Genomic DNA, 26,550 nt, shown 5'->3' on the forward strand with positions numbered 1-26,550 from the left:
CACTGTTCAAACAGGCCTAATGATGTGCACACACATGTATCTGCAGCCTGCTTTTCTCTCAACAAAATGCCAAACTTGTGTGTGCCAAGATGCTGGTATGCCTGCTTTTGCTCAGTAACCCCCCCCCCCCCCACACACACACACACACACACACACACACACAAACTTACACACACACATGTATCTGTTTCTTTCCCTTCTTCCACTCTTTCACCTTTTTTTACAACTTATGTAAAGACCGTGTGTGTTTGTGTTTGTGTGCATGTGTGTGTGTGTATTCAGGCAAGAGAAAAGCTTTGGTGACATTAAACACAGTTGACGGGGAGTGGGCAGAATAAACAAGGTCCTGAGTAGAAAGGCTGCCCTTCAAACACTCCGTACTCGGTGCATAGGCCCAGGATCAACTGTGTTTATCAAAGTCCTGGGGCTACAGAGGGAGGCAGACAAAGAGGGAGAGACAGAGACAGAGACAGAGAGAGAGGGTTGGGGAGAGGGGAGACAAGACTGAATGATGAAGTGAAATGTTGAACTGTGGACTCTATCGTTGGGCCCTTGTTGTTGCTTGTTGTTTCTATAGATTATTTTTGGACAATAAAGCTCAACTTTGTGTTTCTGTCCTAGTTGCCGCTAACATTGTCTGATTCAACACGTTGAGGTTTAGTGGGAGGTCGTTGGTGAGACAGAGCTGTATGACTGTTCATTCAGTAGTGAATCAGTGTATTCATCCATTCAGTGTTCAGTTTTGTTTTTGTTGTTCCCGTCGACCTTTTCTTTGGAGGAAAAACTGAATTTCCAGTGGCAGCTTTGATTTACTAAACATAAAACTGAAAGTAATATGGTGTAAAATACTTATTAACAAAAGTCATGTCAGGAAAATGTGAAAGTAAAAGTATTGTCAGCAAAATGTACCTGTTTTTACAATCATTTGGGAAAAAAAATATCTTGTTATTCATCATGGGCCCTTTAAGGGTCACTTTCAAGTGACCATTTAAAACCCTCACTTCATCCAAGCAAGCCTTTTCTTGCAAAACAAATATTTTCACCTGTTTTCAATATAAATTAACAGATACGACTAGTAATGTGTGATACATAAAACTTTGAGTAAATGTACTTTATGAGCATTTTAGACAGTTTAATTAGATACACATTATTTTGAAAAGTTTTTTGTTTGTCTTTGTGCGTTCTTTTGAAAACTGTTGAATGGGTTGTCATGACTTTGGGGAAACACTCTCCCAGGAGTAGTCATGTGATAAACTATACCTGCAAAAGAGCCGCACAATTAAACCCAAAGAAAATAGGCTGAGGTGGAAATGTCAGGTGCACATGCTCTGCTCATAAAGCATGCTCAGTATGCAATCATTGGGCCAGTGTGGGAATGTCTTACCAGATTTTAAAACACCATATACTGTGAAATACAGAGATTTGTCTGGAGTGATGGGATTAATCAGCATTGAGTGCACTCATTTGGCGGAGGCTGGAATGACCTTCACATATAGGTAAAAGTCCTGCACTATAAGTTTATCATGTTACGATTATTTCTGTAAAAGTCTTGATAGCCATCTTACTTGGTCAGAGCTAGTAACATTTTAGGAGCAGCTCAGGGTGAAACATGCAGAGAGAGATTAAATACATGCCCTTCTAAGATAACTGTGAATCTTCAACTCTTCAACTGAAAATCTGTTTAATAAACTGTAAAACAGATCAGTCTATAAAATGATTCAGTACAACAGTCTCTGCATGTATTTCCGATGGTCCAGTTATCGGCTCTGAGTTGTATTCATACTCTCCTCCTCCCTCCCACTTTATCTGGATTCCCTTGAGCCGCGCAGCGCATGTAATCAGTCTGTACAACAAGTGTGTGTGGTTGGGTATGCATCCATTCACATATGTATGAGATAAACTGTGTGTATTGTGGGTTTTTATGTTCCTTTTTGTGTGTGTTTAATGTGATCTCATCTCCCAATCACAGAGCGTCTTCCAGCGGGACAGGAAATTGAGTTGGAATTCAGAGTTTATTATACGAGCCACAGTTCAAAGGCAGAGCCAAGAAAAGAATCAGACAAATCTGTACATTTATGAGAGTGGGATCCATCTCACAGCATACATCACTCCTGTTCTGAGTACTCTAATACCTCTGAGCTACACCAGCGATATGAACTCATAAATCATAAATCAGCCTCGGGATTGGGAGAAGTCGGCGCCTTCTGCAGCCTGAGAGGTTGATGTCCTGTTTCTTTGCTCAGTCGTTAGCACATGAAGCGAGTTAAAGTGCAGATTCACCCGAATTACATATTAATTACATTTAGTGGAATCCATGTAGATAATGCTGGTAATCAGCTTCTGCCTTCATTCCAAAACATATGAATATAAAAAAAAAATATACAAAAGTGTTGTGTCTTCCCAGCATCCTGGTTAATCTGGACACAAAATAAATAATTTTTGTGGAACCAATTTCTAGCAAAGAAATAGTCCCTATGAAAATAAAATTCAGTTCATCTTCATTGTGCTTGAATTTAAATATTAATAATAAATACTTTTGAAATATAAATTTAACTAATACCACCAGTTTACTTTTTTTAGGATTAATCTATACATCTATGTTAGCAAATAGTTGCTTCCTCTCACTTCAGGTACAGAACCACATTAGTATGAATTTGTAAGTTTTTCTGGCCTTTGTAAAAAAAACAAACAACCCTGGTAGTTTAGCTGTTAAATACTCCACACTAGTTGCTATCTTTGGCTCTTATCATAATTGGTATATTTGAGTGGTTTTAACAGAACTTTTTCAATGAGAACAGCTGCCTGCTGCATCTGGAAACAAGGTTAATGAAAGCAGTTATTCAAAATGGTGAAGTTTGTGTCTGGAAAACCAAAACAATTGAGCTAAAAGAGGCATAATATGAAACTGTAGGGGAAGGAATATTTACCAATGAGATGAAATTACTTTATCAAACATAAACATACCAAGGACTGACATTAAGGATCGATGATTGTTCTCAGTTCAGTATATGTTTTGTTGGACTCATGTTTGAATCCAGAACATCAGCTCGCTGCTTCTTCAGTGAAAATCTTGTCCTCACCTGATGAGCTCCACTCAAACTGATATGTAGGCAGAGGTGTATGCAGCTAAACTTTGTTTCTACATTTCAGTTTTCTGACTGATCAATGTAAAATCCTGCACATGCTGTAGCTAAAATTAGCCAGGGTGTGGGGTATTTCCATGCGATTTGTACTCTGCATGTCGTCTGTATTAGTTTACAACCAGCGTGTATGTGCAATGTGCAGTTGTGCATACCCTGCATTAGTATGAATCAGGTTTCAGAGTTACAGTAGGGTTAATCTTGCACCAGCATGTCAAGCCACACACACACACACACACACACACACACACACACACACACACACACACACACACACACACACACACACACACACACACACACACACACACACACACACACACACACACACACACACACACAGTGTATTCTAGAAAGGTGATGCGAAACAAAGATAACAATAGAAATGGGTGTCAGGTTTCTAAGGTGTGAAACCTTGGCATCGTGCCACAGACACACACACACACACACACACACACACACACACACACACACACACACACACACACACATCCCTAGCTGCTGAAATGTTAGTTAGTCACCCTCTCTACTACTTCCCACCAACACCTCCTCCATATCTCTTTGATTGTTTCTCCCATTCCCTTCCTCTCCACTCTCCCCTCCCCTCTTTCTCTAATACAGCTTCAGTAATCAAAGAGTTAATCATAATCCCCAGACTTTACAGACACACAGGCCTTCTTTGTTTCTGTGTGGAAAAAAACCAGTGGAGCACAGATAGAGTGAAAAATCTGAAGTCACGTTCGTGGTCAATTAAGCTTTAAAAATATTTTAAATGTTCTGTACTGAAAAAAGCTCTCCACACTTCAAATGAAAATCATCAGAGGATTTACCCCCGCAGTAATCTGTAAGGGTTTAGGTGTTTTAGTGGGGGTCGCACATTAATGACTTGTGCATACATGTGTGTGTGTGCATGTGTGTGAACATGCAGTGCTGATCCAGAGCCTGAATCTTAACCAGTTATGAAGAAAGTTAGTCAGAAATGCTGGCCATGAGAACATTTGGACTAGCTCCAAATTAAATATAGGAACTGCTCCGTTAATTTATGGCAGGTTAAGTACAGCCAAAGCAATGTCTAAAATGTGCTGCTTTCATCCTCCCAGTTTGTGTGTGTGCATGTGGAATGAGTTCCTTCAGATGGCAGAATGATAAGATTGTTCTTTGCCATACAGTTACATCAGTATGAGCTGTGTGTGCATGTGCAGACAGGTTCAGGTTTTAACTGGGCCACATGTCATTCAAAGAAAACAAACAGCAAACCGACTGCTTTCATTTTAACACAACTTACCTGCTGTGCAATAACACACACATGCTACATTGAAAAACAGGCCTTTATACTGCTTGTCTTTATAGAGGTGTTAACACTGAGTTCCACCTATGACTGTACCTGTTTGTTTCAGGATGAATTGAAGTAACTTTTCATCTAAAGCCACCAACATTTCAAAAATATCCTTTGTCCAATCCTTTATTTTAACTACTTGAAAAGCTAATTACATTCAAGTAAACCAAAGCTGTGCGAATTGTCACATGCCGCATGCTATAACACTAAAAGTTGATGGGGAACATGTAAGTAATGGGAGTTTATCAAATGACAGACTTCTTTTAGTACACTCACATACAAATAGTGTATGTGTACACATGTTTGTGTAGTACTTGAATTTCGACAGACTATTGTTGTCTCAAACTGCACACCGCTGTTTTTCACATACCAGAAATAACCGTAGCATTTGAATACATCACCTGCCAACATATCTGCTGGCCTTCATTATTTTACACAGAAATTAACATGTTTTTGTGCCTTCTGTTTAACGTACACAATAAGCAGACCATAGCTTCAATAGGACAGCAGTATAGTGGCACTGTGCTATATGGTGTGTGGTATAGTGCTGTGTTACGCAAAAACTGCAGCTTCCTCAAACCTGAAAAAACTTGAGGATGGTGGTCCTTTTCTGCTATGTTGCCAAGATGGTGACCGTTTAGTGGAAACTAAATTTTTGGACTGTTTTGAATACATCAAGATCTCATTTCAGTGTTTGACATGAGTAATCCTCTGGCGGGGTAGATTCATTATTCTATTGCTATTTACTATCCCAATCTTTCATTCCAACTGAGCTTCACATTCGCTTTAATCATTTTGTTTGTTTGCTGTTTAAAGTGTCACAGGTGGATATTTCACCATTGTACCAGGTACATTTTAGCCACAGCCTCTTCTATAAAGGGTATCTGACTTTTTCTTTATTAAAATGTTCTAAAACTGCATGTTTTATCAAAAATAAATCTAATTTCCACCCATCACCAATGTCTATTTAACTTCTTGATTTATTTTTAAAAGTTACAAATGATAGAGGGCATGCTGGGACACGGGAGGAGAGGAGCCCAATAAAAATACATGCACCAGGCCAATCACAGCTACGTTACTCCACAGCAGATAATCTCCTACGTGAGTGAGTGAGAGCAAGAGAGTGATTCATGTTCTTTTGCACAAAAGTTACGACACAACACCCCATAAAACTTTGACAAGTCTGTTTGCATCAAAAACACTGGTTAGTGGATGCAGCCAGAAAATAACACAGGATTTGTTGTCACAATTTAATTTGAAGAATGGATATTGTGTCATCTGGGTATTTGTGGTATACTGCATGTTTCCATACTTGTCAGTGTGAATGCACTTATGTCCTCAAAATAGTGACTGTCAGTATATAATACGCCATCTGAAACAGATAAATTGTACCTGCTAAACATGAACCTTATTATCTTAATCATGTTAGCATGCTTATGTTATCAGTTAGCTCAACGTCTCAGCTGAATTTTTTCTGTGTGCTGGCAGTTATTCTCAGTTTATTTATGTAGTCATTTATTTTTATAAAGTTGATATGTGCTCTAACAAACAAAGACAAAGTAAGATGCAGCTTCTCCTGAAACTGTAAATGAAAGCAACCCTTTTCTAATCAATGAAGCTCGCATAATTTCCTGTGAAAGTAGAGAGAAGATGTAAAAGAAAAACATCATACATTTTTCTTTCCCTCTCTCTGCCTGTGTGTCTAAACTTGTCTGGGGTTTTATCCTGCTTTTGTACCAGGAAATTGCCCCATTATCCCAGAGTTTGTTTTTTATCGCTGCCTCCTCACCGACACAGCCAACTGCAGACACACATATGAACACCCCACAGATACACATAGCCTACATCAGATTCACACAATCATGCGTGGAGGCCTGTACTGATGTGCTCTCACACACAACTCACACACACACACAGCAGGTTTATGCAGATTCTGTAAGTGTGTGTATATTTTTAGGGTGTTGCTTGTATTGTTCTGCTGTGTACCAAAGCTGTGGGAGGTCTGACGATGAACCTTGAGGTCCTGCAACTTGTTTCCTGTTTACACTGCTCTACACAATTACTACCCAGCTGATGCATTGTGTGCTTACAGTATTGTGTGCCTGTGTGTCTTGGCCTGTGAGTTCTTGCCTGCCTGTTTGTGTGTCGACATGTCTGCCTGCCGATGATTTGCGGCCTTGTTATGTTAAAGCCCTCAGAATTGGTCCATATTCCATAATGCTAATTCAGAGAGAAAATATTATTTCTTAGATAACTGGACAATGGAGAGCAGTATGGCAGCAGGGTTGTTTCCACTGGAACTAAATATCCCTGCATGTGGAATGATAATAGAGGCTGCTGAAATAATGTTTTATTATTTTATGGATCAGCAGAAAAATAAACTATTGTGATATTACTGTCAGATTGTGCTGTAGTTAGGGTTGGTTGAGGTTACCATAAGGTTAGCCTGCCACAGAAATGTCTTCTGTAAAAAAACAAGAAAATGCACTGAAATAAATACAGCACAATGTGAAAAGGTTGGTGGGGTTATTTAAAAGCAGTAAGGACTAAAAAGATATTAAGGCAGTTTCAAACCAGATAATTGTCACTGAATGTGCATGTTAACATATTTGTGTATTTACGGCCTCATACGCAAAGCCTGCATGCCTTGACAATTTCCTCTCAACCTAAACATACTTTTTACATTGAGATTCATGTAAATAATCTACTGTTAAACTCAAAGCAATGGAAATGGTCTCTGACATGGCCCAAGTGAAGCATGTAAAAAAACATGGGTTGAAATCATAAACTCAAAGCTGCACCAGTCTATATTTTTATATTAATAATTAATCATTTGACTTTGTGCAACATAAAATGTTTCACTTGTGATGAATCGACAATCGTCCCATGACTGGTTCATTTGTCTATTTACTGTTAGTCCAACAGTCCAGTCCGGACACAGTCTTATTACTTTTTTCTTAGCATGAAACAACAGACAGACAAAGTTAACTTGTTTGCAAGTGAACATAGCAGAGCATTTAGCAGCTATACAGTATTTAGCTGCCAAATATTCTTCACATGAGTTCATTGAGTCTAAAAGAAAAGTGGAGTGAATATTGGACTTAAACTGATCAGGTGATCAAATTGCAGGTGGGAAATCTTGAAAGTCAAATCATTGATTCAGGTACTTTTTTTTAATTGCAAATATAACTTGATGTTGATGGAGCCAACCAATAGGTATGTGATGCTATCAAAAGTGCAACAACATGCACATATTTCTGGCCAATCACGTGAACAGAATCTCAAAGGAGCTGAGGAAGGGGATTTGTTTTTGCCCTGAAATTAATTAAGCCAGCCACAGAGGCATTATGACCACGGCCAACCAGAGGGACAGTTATACTCAAAGAACCGTTAAGTTCAGTGTCCCAATGGACCCAAATATATAATGGTTATATAGAGGCTTCAAAACCGCCACTCCTTGGTCGATCTGTACGTGTGTGTGTGTGTGTGTGTGTGTGTGTGTGTGTGTGTGTGTGTGTGTGTGTGTGTGTGTGTGTGTGTGTGTGTGTGTGTGTGTGTGTGTGTGTGTGTGTGTGTGCATTTGGAATGAACCCTTTGAGGAGTTTCATATCTGTCTGAACTGACAGGTGCTTTCCAGGAGCACCAGGTGCTCTATCAGCAACAGAAAAAGATGTTATGGTTGTGTTGCACTTTGTCCTTTTCTTTTAAAATAGTGCCCATAGGAAGATATGTTTGTCTGTTTCTGTTTGCATTGGAGGAGAGCTAAGTTGACCAATCAGATCAATGATAATAATCTCAGGAAACCCTTTTTGTCTCAGGCCCTGTATCCCACCGCTCTCAGTGTCCAACTAGTGTCAGATATCACCATTTACCAGAGTGGGACTGGTCTGTCAACACAAACAAACACAAACAGGTTTTAGGGACAACACATGCCTAACTGGGGTATGGGAAGTATTTATGTGAATAGAAATAGAGAGGTAACAGTTGGCAAGTGGTTCTCCTCATGTAAACAAGACACCTGAAACTAAGACACATAAGCTTTCCTCTTTCCTTTCCTTTCCTTTCCTTTCCTTTCCTTTCCTTTCCTTTCCTTTCCTTTCCTTTCCTTTCCTTTCTTTCCTTTCCTTTCCTTTCCTTTCCTTTCCTTTCCTTTCCTTTCCTTTCCTTTATTTTACTCCCCCAATGTCACCCCCAACTCTAATTAGTCCTGACTCCACTTTGATTCTGTAAAACAAGGACTTTGTTTAAGGGGGAACCATCGACGGTCCATCTGGAATAACTTTAAAAGTTGTTCCAACAATCTGCCAAAATGTCTTTATAACGTCAAAGCAAAGAAAAAGAAAAAAGAAAAACCAAAAAACGAAAAAAAGTGGGTTCATGCAACCTGTCTGAGATGTAAGAGGGTGAAGCGATCAGTCTAGAAGCTGTCTGCATGTTTAGGTGTATCGTTAGATAAAATATCTGAGTGAATATATCTTATAGAACAAGATTGTGTGATTTGGATAGAAAGTTAAGAAGCTTTAAAAAGGAAAACTGATTTTGGGACTGTCCTTCAAAGGTCTTTAGTTTTCTAAAAGCAGAATCAAGAAGAACAAACATATGAGTGTGGAGACTGGAGGAATGCTGAAATCAAGATGTTAGAGCCTGACATGACAGTCAGGTTGACAGGAACAATCCCGCTCTTCCTTTGTTTATTGTTTCATTTGAGCAAGGGCAATTAATCACCCATCTCGACACACATGCACATGCACAAACACACACATACACATACTTATTTTAAGAGATGCATCGGTGACATGTGTGAGGACTATCAGAGGTACAAGTGTTTAACGCAGCTCAAGTGTACACTTATAAGGTGCGCTAGGTCCAAGCCAAACAGTTGTGCAGGTTTGGATTTCAGACCTGCTACAGCCTTTAATGGCTAAGTCAACATGAAGTCAACATCAGAGTATTATAGCTGCTGAACACTCAGGCTGCATTCAAAGAAGGAAAGGTGGACCCTTTACACACTGAACCTATAGTGTGTGTTTGAGTGTGTGTGATTGTTTGACTTGGATTTAAAAGTAAGTGTGTGAATTTCTGCTGTGGAAAATCAAAGGTTCAATACGAGATAAACCCAAGACGTATGATACTCTTTTACCTGCTGTGTTTTCTAGCAGACAGAAGAACTTTATTTGTCTGCCATGAGGTTTTATATATTCATTAGCTGCTGTGAATTTCAAAGTAAAAACCTGTTGGAAGTTTCCTGTATTGCTCACTCTCTGAAACTCAGGTGCTAAGGTTACAAGACACAACTTGAAGCCGTCATACGCAAATCTTTGCCTGGAGGCAGAAAGTGTATTGTTTGTCGTGCTCTCCTCCCCCGTCAGCTGGTCAAATTCCCACCCTAGCAGCTGTCACTCATTTTGATGAGCTGTCTACCTATGAAACTGTAGATGGCCCGAGGCTGCTGGAGACAGGTTTGAAGAGGCAGAGCCAACTCGTGGAGAAAATAACTGTGTTTTCCACTGGTGTTTGATGCACATTTGGCCCTGCTGACACTTGTAGTCCTTCTATCATGCAGCAGCTTAAATCAGTTCTACTCAATGTTTTTATATCAACCAGGGATCATTTGTGTGTGTTTAACCTGAAAGGAGGCACTCATATTGAGAAACCAATAGAATCATCCACCAAGTCTACAGGAACTGTAGCTGTACCCAGCGTTACAGAATTATAGCTTCTTTCAGCTCGTTGTTTTTTTATTTATTTATTTATTTTTTACTGTTCTGGTCCTGGTCTCACAACTGTTGTCTCTATTGTTTCTGGTAGGTGGGGGCAGCTGTTAAAAGTTGTCAAGAAGTTGCTATTAACTGTGTGCTATCTCCCTAGCACCTTTCGCCAGACAGCCAAAGTTAGCAGCCAGCATGTGAACTTAATAGCACATTGAGAAACTATAGATATGTTTCTCAGTAGTTTGAGACCAAAGTAGAGCTAAAAGGAATATTGCACAACTTGCAATGAATGCAAGTGTTGCTTCATGTCTGTTGGATGTATGAAAAGGCAGCAGCTGGCTATCGCATATAGCGATATCAACTTCTTGTCAGTGTTGTTTGAACTCTATTGTTCGCCACCTAATGTAGGGACAAGTTCCTGGAACTAAATCTCAGCACTGCTGCTCGTGACACTTGATGTTCCAGGTACTTTTAGGGCTTTCAAACACTGAGGTATCGTCAACTGATAACAAATCTACAATATTATTATTGCACCCACCAAGTATTAGCCTGTAAAAAACAGCTAGAAAGGCTTAAACCTAAAAAAGAGGAAGAATGGAGAGTGTTTCTTGGACGAGCAAAGATATTCAGGGTCAAATTAAAGTGGTACGTTGGGGCAAACTTTAGTAGGAGCTACAGTGTAATGTTGGACAGCCAGCCTAAATATGACCAAATATCAGTAACGATATCAGCAGCACTCCGTCTATTTTTGTCGATCCAACTACCACTTATTTCACTGCGTTCCTAACAGCACATAAAAGTGAAATATTTGAGCCTTGTATCAAAGCCTTACAAGGTTCTTCTAAGTTTAGGTTGGGGGTTGTAGAGTTCCTTTCGTGGAAATGGGGCTATTATTGTCACTTACATATGCTACATTACACCAACACGCTAATAGTGACTGACAAAGTGTCAAGAGTGTATTTGTTTTCTCTTGGCATTCATAAATTGCTTCTCCACGATCCTCGTCTGCATCGTTGCTTCAGCTCGGACACTTACGAGCTGTCAGTCAGCACTTGCTGACTCTCCTCACAGCAAACAAATGAACTCCACTCCTTTCTCTAATTGTTCGTGGCGATGAAATGCACGTTAATACTCTTCAGTTCGCATTGAGCTAATACTCTGTTTATAGCTCTGTGCTGTGCAGCAAATATTCCTCTGTCATCATGCTCTTTCCACACACCCTCAATAATAACTTATAGAAGCTGTTGCTGATATACGCCAGCCCTCAAAATACACTTTTTACTGTGACATCTGTGTTGGATAATGCCAATTTATACAGTTTAATAAGTGGTGTTTATGGCACAGCAAGGCCAATGGAGAGGTCTACTGTTGCTCATATATTTCTAACAAAGAGACTTTTATTGATTGTTGGACAGAGCAGACATTTGTGCACCATGTACTAGCATTAATATACACACAAAGGACATGCTCATATGAAAATTTACACACACACAAAAGGACAAACTTTTGTGCACAAAAAAAAAGTAGAAGAAGAAATAGTAGAGCTAGATGGAGTTTACTTTAGAAAGACAAGTTTGAACACTGAAATATGTAATTTCATATGATACTGTATACTTGTGCTTATGTGTGTATTTATGGAGGTAGAGCTGTGTGATGGGGGCTCCCAGCAGGTCAAGCCACAGCCGGTTGTATTTAGACTGTTTGACATGCGCAGCACTGAGGTCCATGAAGGTGGAACAACAGACAGACAGACAGATAAATATACTTTAAACATATACATTAACATGTCATGCAATTCAGTGGAAAGTTTAAAGCTGCACGTGACACTGTCCCAAGTTGGTGTCCCCTAATGGAAGTAAGCAGAAATACACTCCACTGAGCAGGTGGCAAACGTTTTAGCAGTCTAGCTTATTTCTGGATGGAGTTCTCATTTACTTCTACTTAGGGATCCAACATGCCATTTCATGGGTTTGAAGCTAATGTACTTCTAGTTTTGAAACTGAGCACACCTTCTTCAACCAGTGAATAGGAACTTGGTTGACTGGAAGCGTTGTTTTCTATCACCTACAGATCACCACCTACAGATCACGTACCCTCTCACTGTGGCCACCTTGGCCATTTAAATACAAAGAGCAGTCAAAAAGTCCACAGACCGTGCACATCAAATTTGATGGCAAACTCAGGAAATCTGCAACGCAGACCCTTGAAATGCTTCAGAAAGTCTATGGCAATAAAGCAATAAACTGGGTGAGGTGTTTTGAGTGTCATTCGAGGGATAGAACGTCACTGTCCAAAACTGGAGAAGGTGCATGACATTAGGACTGCAAGCAGGTGGGATTTGTTTGACATTCACAGGGTTGTGCACTGTGAATTTGTCCATCAGGGTCAGACTGTCAACACCAAGTTTTACTGTGACGTTGTAATGTGTCTGAGGGAAAACATTTGGTACCTATGACCAGAACTGTGTCTTGAAGGCAGTTGGGTTTACAACAACTGGCAAGCTTAAAACAAAAGTTTCTCACTCTCAACAACACAGTCCTAGATTCTCTTGGAAAAGGAGGATGAGGCAAGGGGTGTTCACCTGATTGCAATCTTTAACCTTACCACTAAATCTCACACACTGCTCTGTTCTGTTCTGTTTGATATATTGTTCTTTAAGAAAATCCGATTTTGTTATTGTTTTCACTCTACAGTTTACTTTAAATAGGAGGATTTGTTTAAGATGGCAGCGACATTTTGAGTTTGTGATATGATCTGATTTTTTGCATAGCTGTTGCTGTTTCCAAGGTAGATACCGTACCTCCAACTTGGAGGCTGGCGCTGCAGGGCTGAATGTAAGCTACCATGTGGCCAATATTTACTGACAGATTTGGCGAAATTGGGACTTTAGGCTGTGTGAAAGCCCTTGGCCTTTGACTCTGGTGGATCCTTCATCCCAAATCTGGCATCAGTCTGGCAAACAGATGCACTAGATTTAGGCCTATGTTGCTATTTTGGCTACTTCTAAATCAATGCTTTTTTTGTATCTACCTATGCAGCAGATATATTTACTGTCTATAATCATCACTTTACATGTTTCCTTTAAGCCTTTAAAACTTAGCATAGCCAAAGAACCAAGCACACAGAACTGTGAAAGCACTCAGACAGGGAATCCTACAGACAGGAAGGTCAGCTTCATGAGAAATAGAAAAGTATTCTCTATTGCCCCACAAACAAACCAGTACAGAATGTTCTTGGCTGATTGCCAGTGGGTGAATGAAGAGAGACTGTCTCTCTCTCTCTCTCTCTCTCTCTCTCTCTCTCTCTCTCTCTCTCTCTCTCTCTCTCTCTCTCTCTCTCTCTCTCTCTCTCTCTCTCTCTCTCTCTCTCTCTCTCTCTCTCTCTCAGTGTCTCTATGTACCTCTCTCGGCCCTGGCTCGCCTCCTCCAGGAGCTGAGAGATGAATGGCTGACAGAGGAATGGAGGAAATATCCAGCAGCCAGATTACTCAGCTCTTGTAATGCCATTCACACTGGTGTGAGGGTGTCACAGAGGCAGGGTTGTGTTTGACTGTGTGCATGTTAAAAATGTAACTGTGTGTGTGTGTGTGTGTGTGTGTGTGTGTGTGTGTGTGTGTGTGTGTGTGTGTGTGTGTGTGTGTGTGTGTGTGTGTGTGTGTGTGTGTGTGTGTGTGCAGGGAGGCTCTTTTATCACTGCTGTAAACATCTGTATATTCAATCCAGATAACCTTTGTTTTATAGCAGTAGGGCATTGGAGGTACACACACACACACACACACACACACACACACACACACACACACACACACACACACACACACACACACACACACACACACACACACACACACACACACAGATAAGATTTGGAACTTTCATTTTTTTATTCATCACAGCCACTGAGCTGTAGCGCTGCTACATCTGCAGACACATCGTCTTTTTACAGGGAACATTATGTGTTTTTGCAGGAAAGACATATAAATGTAAACAAAAGAAAAACAACTGTGAAACTGATGTGTGTGTGTTTGTGCGTGTGTTCTCCCCCTTTTGCACAGAGTAATGTATCCACAAGGCTTCAAATGTGAACTCAAAAGGGGGCAGCGTGAGGTTAAGTTGTACAAGAGACAAACCCCTCTCACCTCGGGCTAGCTATCTCTCTCCCTCATCTCTCTTTCACCCCCACCCATCTCTGCCCAAATCTTGTGCTGTTCATTTGTGCAGGTCTTTGACTAATCAGTCTGGTGTTTTGTCTCTTGATTGGCTGCAATAATGAGGTCCAGCAGGTCAGCAGTACAGCTCCTTATCCCCTCTGAGTGTGTGCGTGTGTGTTTGTGCATGTGCAGCCTGCTGTTAATGAGTGCATCTACAGTACATATGGATTCATGCTCACAACTTGGAACTCTGGTGTGGCCGAACACATGGTGATTGTGCATGTTCAACACACACACACACACACACTGATTGATGACCCAGTTAATGTGGTTGTATGAAATAGAGGAGACCCAGGCAGGTCATTGCTTTCTGACATACATCCATCAACATGTCTCACTGGGGGACTATTCTAGCTGCTAAGTTAAACATACATTGTCCTGTTAATGCATGTGTTCGTTTGTGTGTGTGTGTGTGTGTGTGTGTGTGTGTGTGTGTGTGTGTGTGTGTGTGTGTGTGTGTGTGTGTGTGTGTGTGTGTGTGTGTGTGTGTGTGTGTGTGTGTGTGTGTGTGTACCTGAGGTAAGCACTGAAACCTGCTTTGCTCAGGGAGATAAATGAGTTCTGGAAAGTGCCGCACAGTCTTGTCAGGATGTGTTTCAGGTCAGGTGATATGAACCAAAAACCCAGTTTCCTCACACCCACATAAACATCTTGAAAACCATTTATATGTATCATTTGTTTAACAGCCCAACAGCTATATAAAATCATCATCCCCATATCCACAGCATAATATAATCAGTATATTAATCATCACTTTAATCTGAACCTCATTTTCCTCAAAGACATGTCATGTGCACTGCATTAAATTGGCACCTTTACCGCCTTAATATAATGTCCTTCTTGTTGAAGCATATTATAGGGCAGGACATAAAGCATGGGAAGAATCTAGATGGTATGTAAATGGTTAAGAGGAAAAGAAGCCATAAAAAGTCATAAGAGTGGTAGAAAATATCTAGAGGGTACATCTGGGGCAGCAGACCAAAGTGTACATTTTCTATTTATTGTTCTACAAATAGTGTTTTTGCAGTTTCTTGGGGTGTGTGGAAGTCACAGAGCAGCCCAGAGCACTTCCTCTCAACCCCCCATGAAGCTGCAGAAGATGTTTAAAACTGTGTGAGATACTATTACTGAAAGGAGAGGTTAGTGCATCTTAAAGTCTACCTTAAAACAATTCTCAAATGTTGTATGGATGTTGAGGGAGTTGCTGGTCATTGTAACTATTACTCCTCTGAAAACAGACTGTAAAGACATCCTCTTGGGCTGAAATTACTGTAAAAAAAACATTGGGCACAAAATCCACAGTCTTCTTTGAAAATGATTGACAGCATATAACGATGAATGATGGATGAAGCCGATTTGAAGCCCCGGAGTTGGCCTGCACCATCTTTTATTTTATTTTTTTTCTGAAACAGGACCTTACAAAGAAGAGCTGTGGGGTGTTGCTGTTCACTTTCTGAAAACAAACCCAGCTACCTCTGGCTGAAGCAACACTTAACTTGCTGGGAACACAGAGCAGTCCACATAACATTAGCTAATTTACCTCCATTGGGATAGGGCAGCTAATGTAGACATTCAATTTAGCATCCTGGTGAGGTCTTGTTAGTGTAACTCCTTTATTACAAACACATACAAAAAGTACAGTTCAGGAAAGAGCAGAATAAAGAGCTGGAGAGCAAGCAAATTGTTAATTGTATTCCAATTGGCCTCCTAAAACCCTCCTAATCCTACCAATGTATTAATAACTTTTAGCAATTGAGACAATAATAACTTGTTGGAAACATTTATTAACTTAATATCTCTAGAAAAAAGTTGAGTCAATTGGAGCCAGCATATAATGCTGTCAATATTGCACTTTAGAGCCGTTTTCTCATATGAACAATGTCTGATTCTCTGGACATTGTCCAAAGTTACTCATGTAGCACACAGCAGGAGATAGTCCTTATCAGACACATTCTCACCTGCTGGAAATACTCTGTTTGGTTTAAGCGATGGGTGTAGAGCATGCAGGAGGCATGATAGAGACATCATCAACACACCCACTTGTCCTCTGTGCATTCTCAATACAATGACCTTCTCCATTCACACCTGGGCTCAATTGAACATTACATGGGGTTTGGACTAGGAAACTGGCAGATTAAAGTCTGTTTAATGTTCGGTCCACCTGATTCGAACACTTCTGTCTCACAAACAGCTCCTCCTGCATTCTGTTCAGCCAATGCTGATATAAGACTTTAAATTAAAAATTTAAATACATGTGATGTGTGGCGTTTAATGGTCACCTTAAAATATTTCATTGCTTGATTTAAAGCTCACATAAGTACCCAAAGTAGAAGTACTGTAGTAATCGAATTAGAATCGCTGTTGTGCACCATGCTAAACAAGCTGTGGGAGCTAATCAAGCCTCAGTAGGTGGTGCGCAGTACGAAGGAAGCATAGTCTGAAGCAGAAGCCCATGGTTCACGATTTTCCCCACTTGTCGAAACACCTGCTGAAAAAACAACTCTGGTTATTGGAGATTCTACTTTGCGTAACGTGAAGTTAGCGAAACCAGCGGCCATAGTCAGATGCATTCCCGGGGCCAGAGTGGGCGGCATTGAATCAAACCTGAAACTGCTGGCTAAGACTAATCGTAAATACAATAAGATTGTTATTAACGTCGGCAGTAATGACACCCGGTTACGCCAATCGGAGGTCACTAAAGTTAATGTGGAATTGGTGTGCAACTTTTCAAAAACAATGTCGGTCTCCATAGTTTTCTCTAGACCCCATCCTAATCAGACCAGTGATGATATGTTTAACCGTATGTCTTCACTTCACCGCTGGTTGTCGAGGTGGTGTCCCGCTAACAATGTGGGCTTCATTGACAATTGGAATACTTTCTGGGGAAAACCTGGTCTGATCCGGAGAGACGGCATCCATCCTACTTTGGATGGTGCAGCTCTTCTTTCTAGAAATATGGCCATGTCTCTTAACAGCCCTAAAACCTGACATCCAGGGTTGAGGCCAGGACGCAGAGTTGTAGTCTTACACGCTCCTCTGCAGCTTCTTTAGAGCTGTCACTCACCCAAAACACTCAACATCCTATAGAGGTTATATTTTAAAAATTCAACAAAAGATGTATCAATATAAATTTAATAAAAATGTATCCTAACGATCTAATGCATCAAGAAAATATGACAATTAAATGCGGACTATTAAATATCAGATCTCTCTCGTCTAAATCTCTGTTCGTAAATGACTTGATAACTGACCATCATCAGATTGATTTACTCTGTCTCACAGAGACTTGGCTGAAGCAGGAAGAATATGTTAGTATTAATGAAGCAACTCCTCCCAGTCATATTCATTATCATATTCCCGAGATTCTGGCCGAGGAGGAGGAGTGGCAGCAATCTTCCACTCAAGTTTATCAATTAATCCGAGACTTAAATTTAGTCGTAATTCATTTCATTTGAAAGTCTGACTCTTAGTCTCTCACACCCAAATTGGAAAGCACAAAAAAATGATTCTATTTGTTGTTGTTTATTGCCCACCTGGTTAGTTTCTAACTGAATTCTCTGACTTTTCATCTGATTTAGTGCTGAGTTCAGATAAAGTGATGATAGTAGGAGACTTTAACATTCATGTTGATGTGGACAATGACAGCCTCAGTTCTACTTTCAGCTCATTATTAGATTCTATAGGCTTTTCTCTGAATGTAAATAAACCCACTCACTGTGGTAACCACACCCTCCATCTGGTTCTGTCCTATGGCATGGAAACAAAATGGAATTGTATTTCCTCAAAACCCTGTTTTGTCGGACCACTTTTTTTTAATTAACATTTGAAGTTACAATAATGGACTACACAGCATGTGGGAATAAATCCCACTACAGTAGATGTTTGTCAGATGATGCTGTGTCCAAGTTTAAGGAAGTAGTTTCATGTTTATTCTCTTCAATGCCGTGTGTTAAAGCAGCGGAAGGCATCTACGTTGATCTTAGTCCCACACAAGTGGATCATCTGGTAGAAAACACTGCAGTATCTCTGCTACAACTCTAGATGATGTCGCCCCTCTGAAGAAGAGAGTCATGAACCAGAGGAAGTTGTCTCCATGGTACAACTCAGAATTACGCTCTGCTAGGCAGCGACTAGAAAGCTGGAAAGGAAGTGGCGTTCCACTAATTTAGAAGAATTTCACCTGCCTGGAAGGATAGTCTAATATCATATAAGAAAGCTCTTTGTAAGGCCAGGACTTTATACTATTCATCATTAATAGAGGACAACAAGAACAACCCCAGGTTTCTTTTCAGCACTGTAGCAGGCTGACAAAGAGTCACAGCTCTGTTGAGTCCTCTATTCCTTCAGCTCTCAGCAGTAATGACTTCATTAACTTCTTTACTAATTAAATTCTCACTATTAGGGAGAGAATCGGGCAGACTTTCCCTGCCACCGTCACTGATGTTTTGTTAAGCACAGCAGCCCTGGAAGCAAACGTGGGACCAGATTTATACTTTGAACATTTCTCTCCTGTTGAGTTCTCTGAGCTAACTACAATTATTTCCTCATCTGGATCATCTACCTGTCTCTTGGATCCCATCCCAACTAAACTCCTCAACGAAGTCTTCCCTTTAATTAGTACTTCCATATTAGATCAGATCAACCTATCTATTGTAACCGGCTATGTACCGCAGGCTTTTAAAGTGGCTGTAATTAAAAAGCCGACTCTTGATCCAGTTGTTTTAGGAAACTACAGACCAATTTCCAACCTGAAGTTTATTTCTAAAATCCTTGAAAAAGTTGTTGCAAATAAACTTTTTGATCATTTACAAAGGAATGATCTGTTTGAAGATTTTCAGTCAGGCTTTAGAGTTCATCATAGCACAGAAACAGCACTGGTGACAGTTACTAACGATCTTCTAATAGCCTCAGATAATGGACTCGTCTCTGTACTTGTTCTTCTGGACCTCAGTGCTGCTTTTGATACGATTGATCATACGATCTTATTACAGAGATTACAAGATGTTACGAGGATCAAAGGAACTACATTAGACTGGTTCAAATTGTACTTATAAGATAGATTTCAGTTTGTTCATGTAAACAATGAGTCTTCCAGACAAACAAGAGTTAGTTATGGAGTTCCACAAGGCTCAGTGTTAGGCCCAATACTTTTTTACTTTGTACATGCTTCCATTAGGAGATGTCATCAGGAAGCACTGCATAACCTGCCATTGTTATGCAGATGACACGCAGCTGTATCTTTCTATAAAACCAGATGAAACTAATCAGTTAGTAAAACTTGAAGCCTGTCTAAAAGACGTAAAGGCCTGCATGACCAAAAATGTCCTGCTTCTAAATTCAGACAAAATGGAAGTTATTGTACTTGGTCCTAAACACCTCAGAAACTCTTTCTGTAATCACTTAGTTACTCTAGATGACATTGTCTTGGTGAGGAACCTTGGAGTCATCTTTGATGATGATTTGTCCTTTAGCCACCATATAAAGCAAGTCTCCAGAACTGCCTTCTTCCATCTACGTAATATTAATAAAATCAGGAAAATCCTTCTTCAGCGTAATGCAGAAAAACTCATTATTGCGTTTGTTACTTCAAGGCTAGACTATTGCAATTCCTTGTTTTTAGGATGTCCAAATTACTCATTAAAAACCCTGCAGTTGATGCAAAATGCTACAGCAAGAGTACTGACGGGATTTAGCAAGAGAGATCATATTTCTCCTGTTTTAGCTTCTCTTCATTGGCTTCCTGTTAAATAAAGAATAGAGTTTAAAATTATCTTGCTGACTTACAAAGCTCTTCATGACCAGGCTCTATCTTATCTCAGAGATCTTATAGAACCATATCATCCTGAAAGAGCACTCTACTTGTGGTTCTCAGAGTTTCTAAAAGTAGAATGGGAGGCAGAGCCTTCAGGCTCCTCCCCTGTGGAACAAGCTCCCAGTTTGTGTTCGAACTCAAAACTTTTATTTTTGATAAAGCTTATAGCTCAGGTGGCTGGGGCACCTCCTGATGCGCTGAGATTCTTTCCTCTCACTCGTTAACTCTCTGTAGACCCATATCTCACCATTACATCTCATTAACTTCATGCTTTTTCTCTCCCATAGTTTTTGCTTATTGTCTGTTGCCTCTCCATTCAGTTCCCTCGCTCGCATAGTTTATGTTATTTCATTTGCAGATGTCCCGGCCATGGAGCTGCATGTCTCTGCTCTGTGATTGTCAGCCCCACCAACAGTTCATGTTTTGGTTCTCTATGCTGTCCTTTTCTCTCTCTGCTCTCCCCTCACCCCAACCGGTCGAGGCAGAGGGCCACCCCCTCTGAGCCTAGTTCTGTCGGAGGTTTTTTCCTGTTAAGAGTGAGTTTTTCTTTCCCTCTGTTGGAGGTTTTTCTCCCTTAAAGAGGAGGTTTTTTTCCTCCAGTTTACGTGGGAATTATTGAATTGTTGGGTTTCTCTGTGTAATGTTGAAAAGTTCCGCTGTAAGGACTTGAATGTGTTAAGTGCCATGAAATAACCTGTGTTGTGATTTGCTGCTATATAAATAAAATTGAATTGAATTGAAATGTAAACTGCATTAGTTTTGCCTTGATGTACCCAGCAAATTAAAAACTGAGTGCATTTTTAGTGGACCACTTCATCGTCATCATCTCCATCCCCTTCTTGTGCAACAGGCAGATGAAAGAAGGGTCCACAAGGGACCCTGGCTTCAGCAACCCCTTCACCCCTCCATCCAATACAATCAACGCAGTTGGCCCAATTCAGCCCCCGGAACACTCAGGGCCAAGGTTTTTATGAGGAGTTTTTCCCTCTTAGTTTATGTGGGAATTGTTGAATATTTGGGATTCTCTGTATAATGTAAAGTTCTGCTGTCAGGACTTTAGTGTGTTAAGTGCCATGAAATAACCTGTGTTGTGATTTGATGCTATATAAATAAAATTGAATTGAATTGAATTGAATTAATCTGAGTGTCATCTGGGGCCATTTCAAGTACAGTAACCCATGGGTGGTACTTACCACATTACAAGATCTGCATTCACACGTTACTGAAGTAAAGAGTGAAGTGTCAAAAAATAAAACTAATCAATGCAATGAATCACTATTTTCTGGAATACATACAAATAAAGTAGAAAATGCATCAAACTGTACACTTGAGTAAATGTCACCACTGCTTTATATTATATTTATTAGTTTTAGCTGTAATGATGTACGATGCTGCACAGCATGAGCTCATTGTAGGCTCTTCATGTGAATGTTCTCCTGAGTCAGAACTGCAGCTGTCAGAGTAATCTAGCACAGGAAAGGATCTTGTGAAATCTGGTGTGGGGGGGAAAAAAAAGTATCGAGTCTCACAAAATGGAATTACTCAAGGCGGTGTGGTAAGATAACTTCACCTGTTTCCAATGCTCAAAAAATTCACTCCCAGAGTTTTGAACATCTTGAAAGTAAAGTGCCTCAGATTGTGCTCAGATAAACAGAACCAGAGAGTTGTTGAACAGAAAGTGAGCTTGTGCCTGAGTCTCCTTTTGGTTTCTCAAAGTTAGACTCAACAGCATAAACAGACATTGACTTACATGCTGCCAAAAACAGGAAATGAAGAAAGCCATGGTCGACATATGAGTTCAACAATGACTATAAAATGTGTTTTATTGGGAATCAGCATGTTCGGAAGAGTCTGTAAGCAACACAAGGGATTGATCAAATAGGGTTCAACAAGATCTTCCCATCTTTCACCATCAACACATACAGTATGCTCCGACTTGCACTTGTTTTTCTAATTCAACTGACGGAGCACATAAAGTCTGTGAAAACTCGCCGAGCCAAGGACAAAAGGACTTTGAGAGTTATTATCACCTCCCCATCTCCTGGTTTCACTCAAGTCAAGATTCCCCTGGCGCTAATACCTGTTAGATAACTTCATGCACAGAGGCAGAGGGAGAAAGAGCAGAGGGGCGGTGAGGCAGGGGGCCAACACTAGGGGGCAGTCTAATACAAAACATGAGGAGAAGTCATGATTCCCTCTCAGTCCAGTGAAACAGAGTGTGTATGGTGTTGGATCACACTTGGACATGTTGCTTATTCAGCTCCTAACTTTTTAAACCCTCCTTGGCAACAGCACAGTCCCAACTGGTCCCAAACATTTTGTTTATACAGATGCTCATCAGTTTGTTTTTGCATGAATTGTCAACCAGCTTTAAACACATGGTCATTTTTAGTCTACAATGGCTCATTAAGCCATTGGGAAGAGCAGCTGCAGGGCTGCTGAGGAGCGCTCATGCAGTCAGACAAAAAGGCACAGAATGGATTGCTTTATTCTGTCTCTGGCCTCTGTTATTCTCCGTTCAATAATCTCCACTCGGCTTCTCTTCATGGTTACATAAACAACATCTGAGATAGCCAGCCACATCCTCCACATTAGATTCCATTGAATGTGCACATAATGGCTGCGGTGTGGCCGTACTGCGTCAGGGTGGAGGGTCTCTCTCCCACTCCGCTCTGTTTCTCTTTCTCTAGGTTGGTGGGACCCAGCGGCGGTGCGGCACTGAAGCGTCTGTTTAGCAGGGAAGCCAGCTCTCCTTCATGTGGCTTCAGAGGAATGAGAGCCGCCGCCACAGCCAAAGGAGCTGCTTCAGAGCTGTAATATGAGTCAGAAAACAACACCAGGCACCTCCAGCCATGCTCACTCGCTGTGTGTTGTGCGCTTGTCAGTGTGCTGTGATTTCAGATTGCAGACGTGTGTTTCTGTGCTCGCAGCAGCAGCAGCAGCAGCAGGTCGTCTGTGTGTCTGCACACTGTACCTGTCAGTGCTACATTAACTGTGTGCACATGTGTCGCATAAACTCTACGCAAGTTAAGGTGTGCTAATGTCTTGGTACGTATGCATTTGAGTTTGGTTAAGATTAGATGCACAGCACTGATCCCTGATGCCATGACACGTGCACAAAGTTTGTGTCTGAGTGTACGACCATGTGATCCTCAGCGACAGACCTTCAAAGGGTTGTTTGGGGGTTAAAACGTGGTTTTGGGGTTAATTGTAGAATCAGATTTAGGTTAAGGGTAGGGTAAGCATCTAGTTGTGATGGTTAAGGGTAGGGAATACACTATGTCAATGAAGGGCCTCACAACGATAGAAGTACTAACGTGTGTGTGTGTGTGTGAGGGTGTTTGTGTAGCTTAATCTACAATGTATGTGTGTTGTGATGAGTGATGAGCAGTAGGTGTCAGGTAAAGGTGTGTTTTATGAATGAGCGCGTTGATTACAAGAACATTCCGTTCTTTCAGTACATTCAGTACCGTGAGAGTGACGCATAAACAGAAAAATGTTGCACAATAAGATATCATGGTGCATTTAAAGGACATTAAGGTGATGATTTTAGGTAAAGCTCCCACAATATTATGTAATATGTCCTCAGAAGTTATGTTTAATGTAGAAGATGTTTAGCATGAGTGAATGATTTAGCAGAATATTCATGTTGTGTTACAACATAAGAACGTGGTGGAAGAAGTGCTCAGATCCTTCATTTCAGTAAATGCATTCAAATTCATATTTAAGTGAAAGTTCAACAGTTTGATCGGCAAAATGTTCTGAGTCACAAAAATCTGAATAACATTTACTGTTGGTAGAAGTGAAGCTGGTTTGACCAGTTTAAATACAGTTGGGTGGGTCATTTCAGTGCAGGGGTCTCCAACCAGTGGATCGCAGAGCTCACAGAGGAAAAAGAGGTTGTAGACCCCTGGTCTAGTGGTTCCCAACCTAGTGTCAGGCCCCTCAATAGGCTCTCAAAATAAATCTGAGGGGTTGTGAGATGAGCTAAAGCAGAAAAAATAAATAAATTCTGCAACACACTACATCCTCTCTAATCGTTGGGTAATTTCACCTTTTCAAGCCATTAACATTATTAGATCAAATCATTTAAGAAGTTTTAGTGGGAAATAGTTCTTTGGTGAAACTCATAACACCTTACATACTGGAAAAATTACGTGGGTCCCAAACTAAACTACTTTTTTGAGAGGTCATAAGCCAAACTGATTGAAACCCCAGAATGTGTAATACATGTTAAATCTGCAAAGCAATGAGGAGCTAAGGCTGTAAAATAATGGCAGAGTAAAAAGTAGAATATTTGCCTCTGAAATGCAGTACAAAGCATATAAAGTAGAATTACCTCAAAATGGTGCTTGATCAAAGCAGATATTACATAATGTTGCATCATTAGTGCATCAAAATCTTTTGGGAGTATTGTCATGGTTTCAAAAAGCAAAGCCTTTGAAAACATTAACCAAACATTACAGCAGATCATTAAAAATGTTCTCATAAGGCAAAAGGAATGGTGGGGAGTTGTCCTGGAACCAGTAATTACTAACTGGGACATCTGTTAAACTTTTATAGTGTCTATATTGTTGAATAATAGTATTGAAATATGTATTCTAGTGCAGACCGGTGTGATCAGCATTCCTCTGCTGCTGCGTTGATATGACAGCAGTGTGGAGACGTGTACTTCAAACAACAACACTAAAGGGTTTATCTTTGTAACCATTACGTCTACTGGAATTCTTTATTCTAAAAGAATCATGATACTGCCCTCAGTCTGGCAAATTGAAAAGTTAATACTTTGGTAATGAATTATTAATTTGTCTAATATTTAATTTGTCTAAAACTGATTCAAAGTCGAAATAAACCAAATTTGTAAACTCATCAAAAGTCTTTAATAATAGTTTTGTTCGTTTTTTTTAAACATTCTATCTTGAAAACAAGATCCTCTCCGATTTCTTGGCTGCATCCACTCAGTAACACTATGATACACATCAGAGTTTTATGGTGTTGCACTTGTTTTCATTTTCAGACAAAAGTTTTTGTTACAAGTAAAAAAGGCTTTCAGGATGAGGACTAAGCATAGACTGCTTATAAAACTGGACATCGTCTCAGGTCTGAAAAGCGAGGCCAATTTGGAAAGGCCTTGGTAGGGCAATACAACTGAGGGCCAGCAGGTGTTGGCTCCAAAAAGTCTCTGGTACCAAAGACTCCCATAAAGAAAAAGTTCACTTATTTAATAAAATAGAAATAGAAAACACTCTGAACAGTGTTCTGGTGGTTCAACTGAATATAATTCCATGATTAATTAGATAGTACACAGCAAAGATATTACACAGAGGGGAATATCCAAAGTTAAACAAAGATTTGAATTTTGGGAGTTTATTTTCTAAGCTAGTGTTCAGGGATACTCTTTGGTGGGGTAATATTTTGGTGTTCATTCGCAAGTATTGAGGAGCATGATTCAACACTACTCCCAGTGTTCACTGCGCAGCTTTGTTGCCGTATTAGCATTTCCCAGGATGCTTTAGTTATTTCTTCATAACTTTTGAGAATAAAGTAACCAATTAAATCTAAGTGATGGGTAAAAATTATATTTAGTTTTGTTAAAACATGCTGTCAATTAATATTTCAATGAAGACATTATGATAAAGAAAATGGGGCTATCATTCAAAAGAAGTGTACAAGGTAGGAACGTAACATACATCACAGTCACATCAATACATTGGTTAGATTGTAAGTTGCTACACAAAGTTTTCATGCAGCATTAATTGTTGCACACTGCATATAATCACACTGCATATAATTGTTAATTAAAAAATGTTGTTACCATATTGTCAGTATTACCTTAAACCTTTTTAGTGTGATGAAATTTTAACTCCATGAATGTCAAATAACATGCGTTTAAGTGTTGACTGTCAACATTGTGAAAGAGTTCACATTCAAACAACTCAAGGTTAAAGTAAAATTTTACTCTTCAGGAGAGTCAAGTTTTAGGTTCAACTCCTGAAAAGTGTTAAAAGATCAACTCCTAGAAAATAGTTACTTTCACTCTGCTTGAGAGGTCTCACATGTACAAGCAAACAGAGTTGATCTGAACTCACAGAGAGTTTATTCCAAAGATGTGAATTTGCTCTGTAGCCATCAAAGAGGTATGTTTGGGAAGTGTCTGTTTAATTAAGAGGTCTGGGGTGCAGTCAGGTTGGATATAAGTAGGCAGGCGTCGTTTCTTTGGGTCATCAGTCAGATCCACCCCTTGCTCCTCCCCAGCTCTTCCAAATATGGTCACTTCTGGCTAAAAAAAACAACCAAAATGCCAAAATTATGAACCCGAGGCTTCAAAACAACAGTTCACA

The 26,550-nt window shown here is 40.1% G+C and overlaps 2 protein-coding genes across 2 annotated transcripts in view; one reads left to right on the forward strand and one right to left on the reverse strand.

The window, feature by feature from the left end:
• LOC138615914 (uncharacterized) overlaps nucleotides 1–17,398 on the forward strand; it is a 28,103-nt gene extending 10,705 nt beyond the window's left edge. Inside the window, exon 2 of the mRNA XM_069689793.1 lies at nucleotides 16,844–17,398. Within this exon, the coding sequence (XP_069545894.1) occupies nucleotides 16,844–17,385 (542 nt within the window). The 3' untranslated portion in view covers nucleotides 17,386–17,398. The remainder of the gene's footprint in view (nucleotides 1–16,843) is intronic.
• The window catches only part of LOC138615940 (ras and Rab interactor 2-like), a 459,963-nt gene that overhangs the window by 176,630 nt on the left and 256,783 nt on the right, over nucleotides 1–26,550 (reverse strand). The gene's annotated exons all lie outside the window — the stretch shown is intronic.

This window comes from Brachyistius frenatus, unplaced genomic scaffold (genome assembly GCF_029030835.1).
Source record: "Brachyistius frenatus isolate BFR_SWC_R1_liver_20210118 unplaced genomic scaffold, ASM2903083v1 Contig_8, whole genome shotgun sequence".
Lineage (NCBI taxonomy): Eukaryota > Metazoa > Chordata > Actinopteri > Embiotocidae > Brachyistius > Brachyistius frenatus.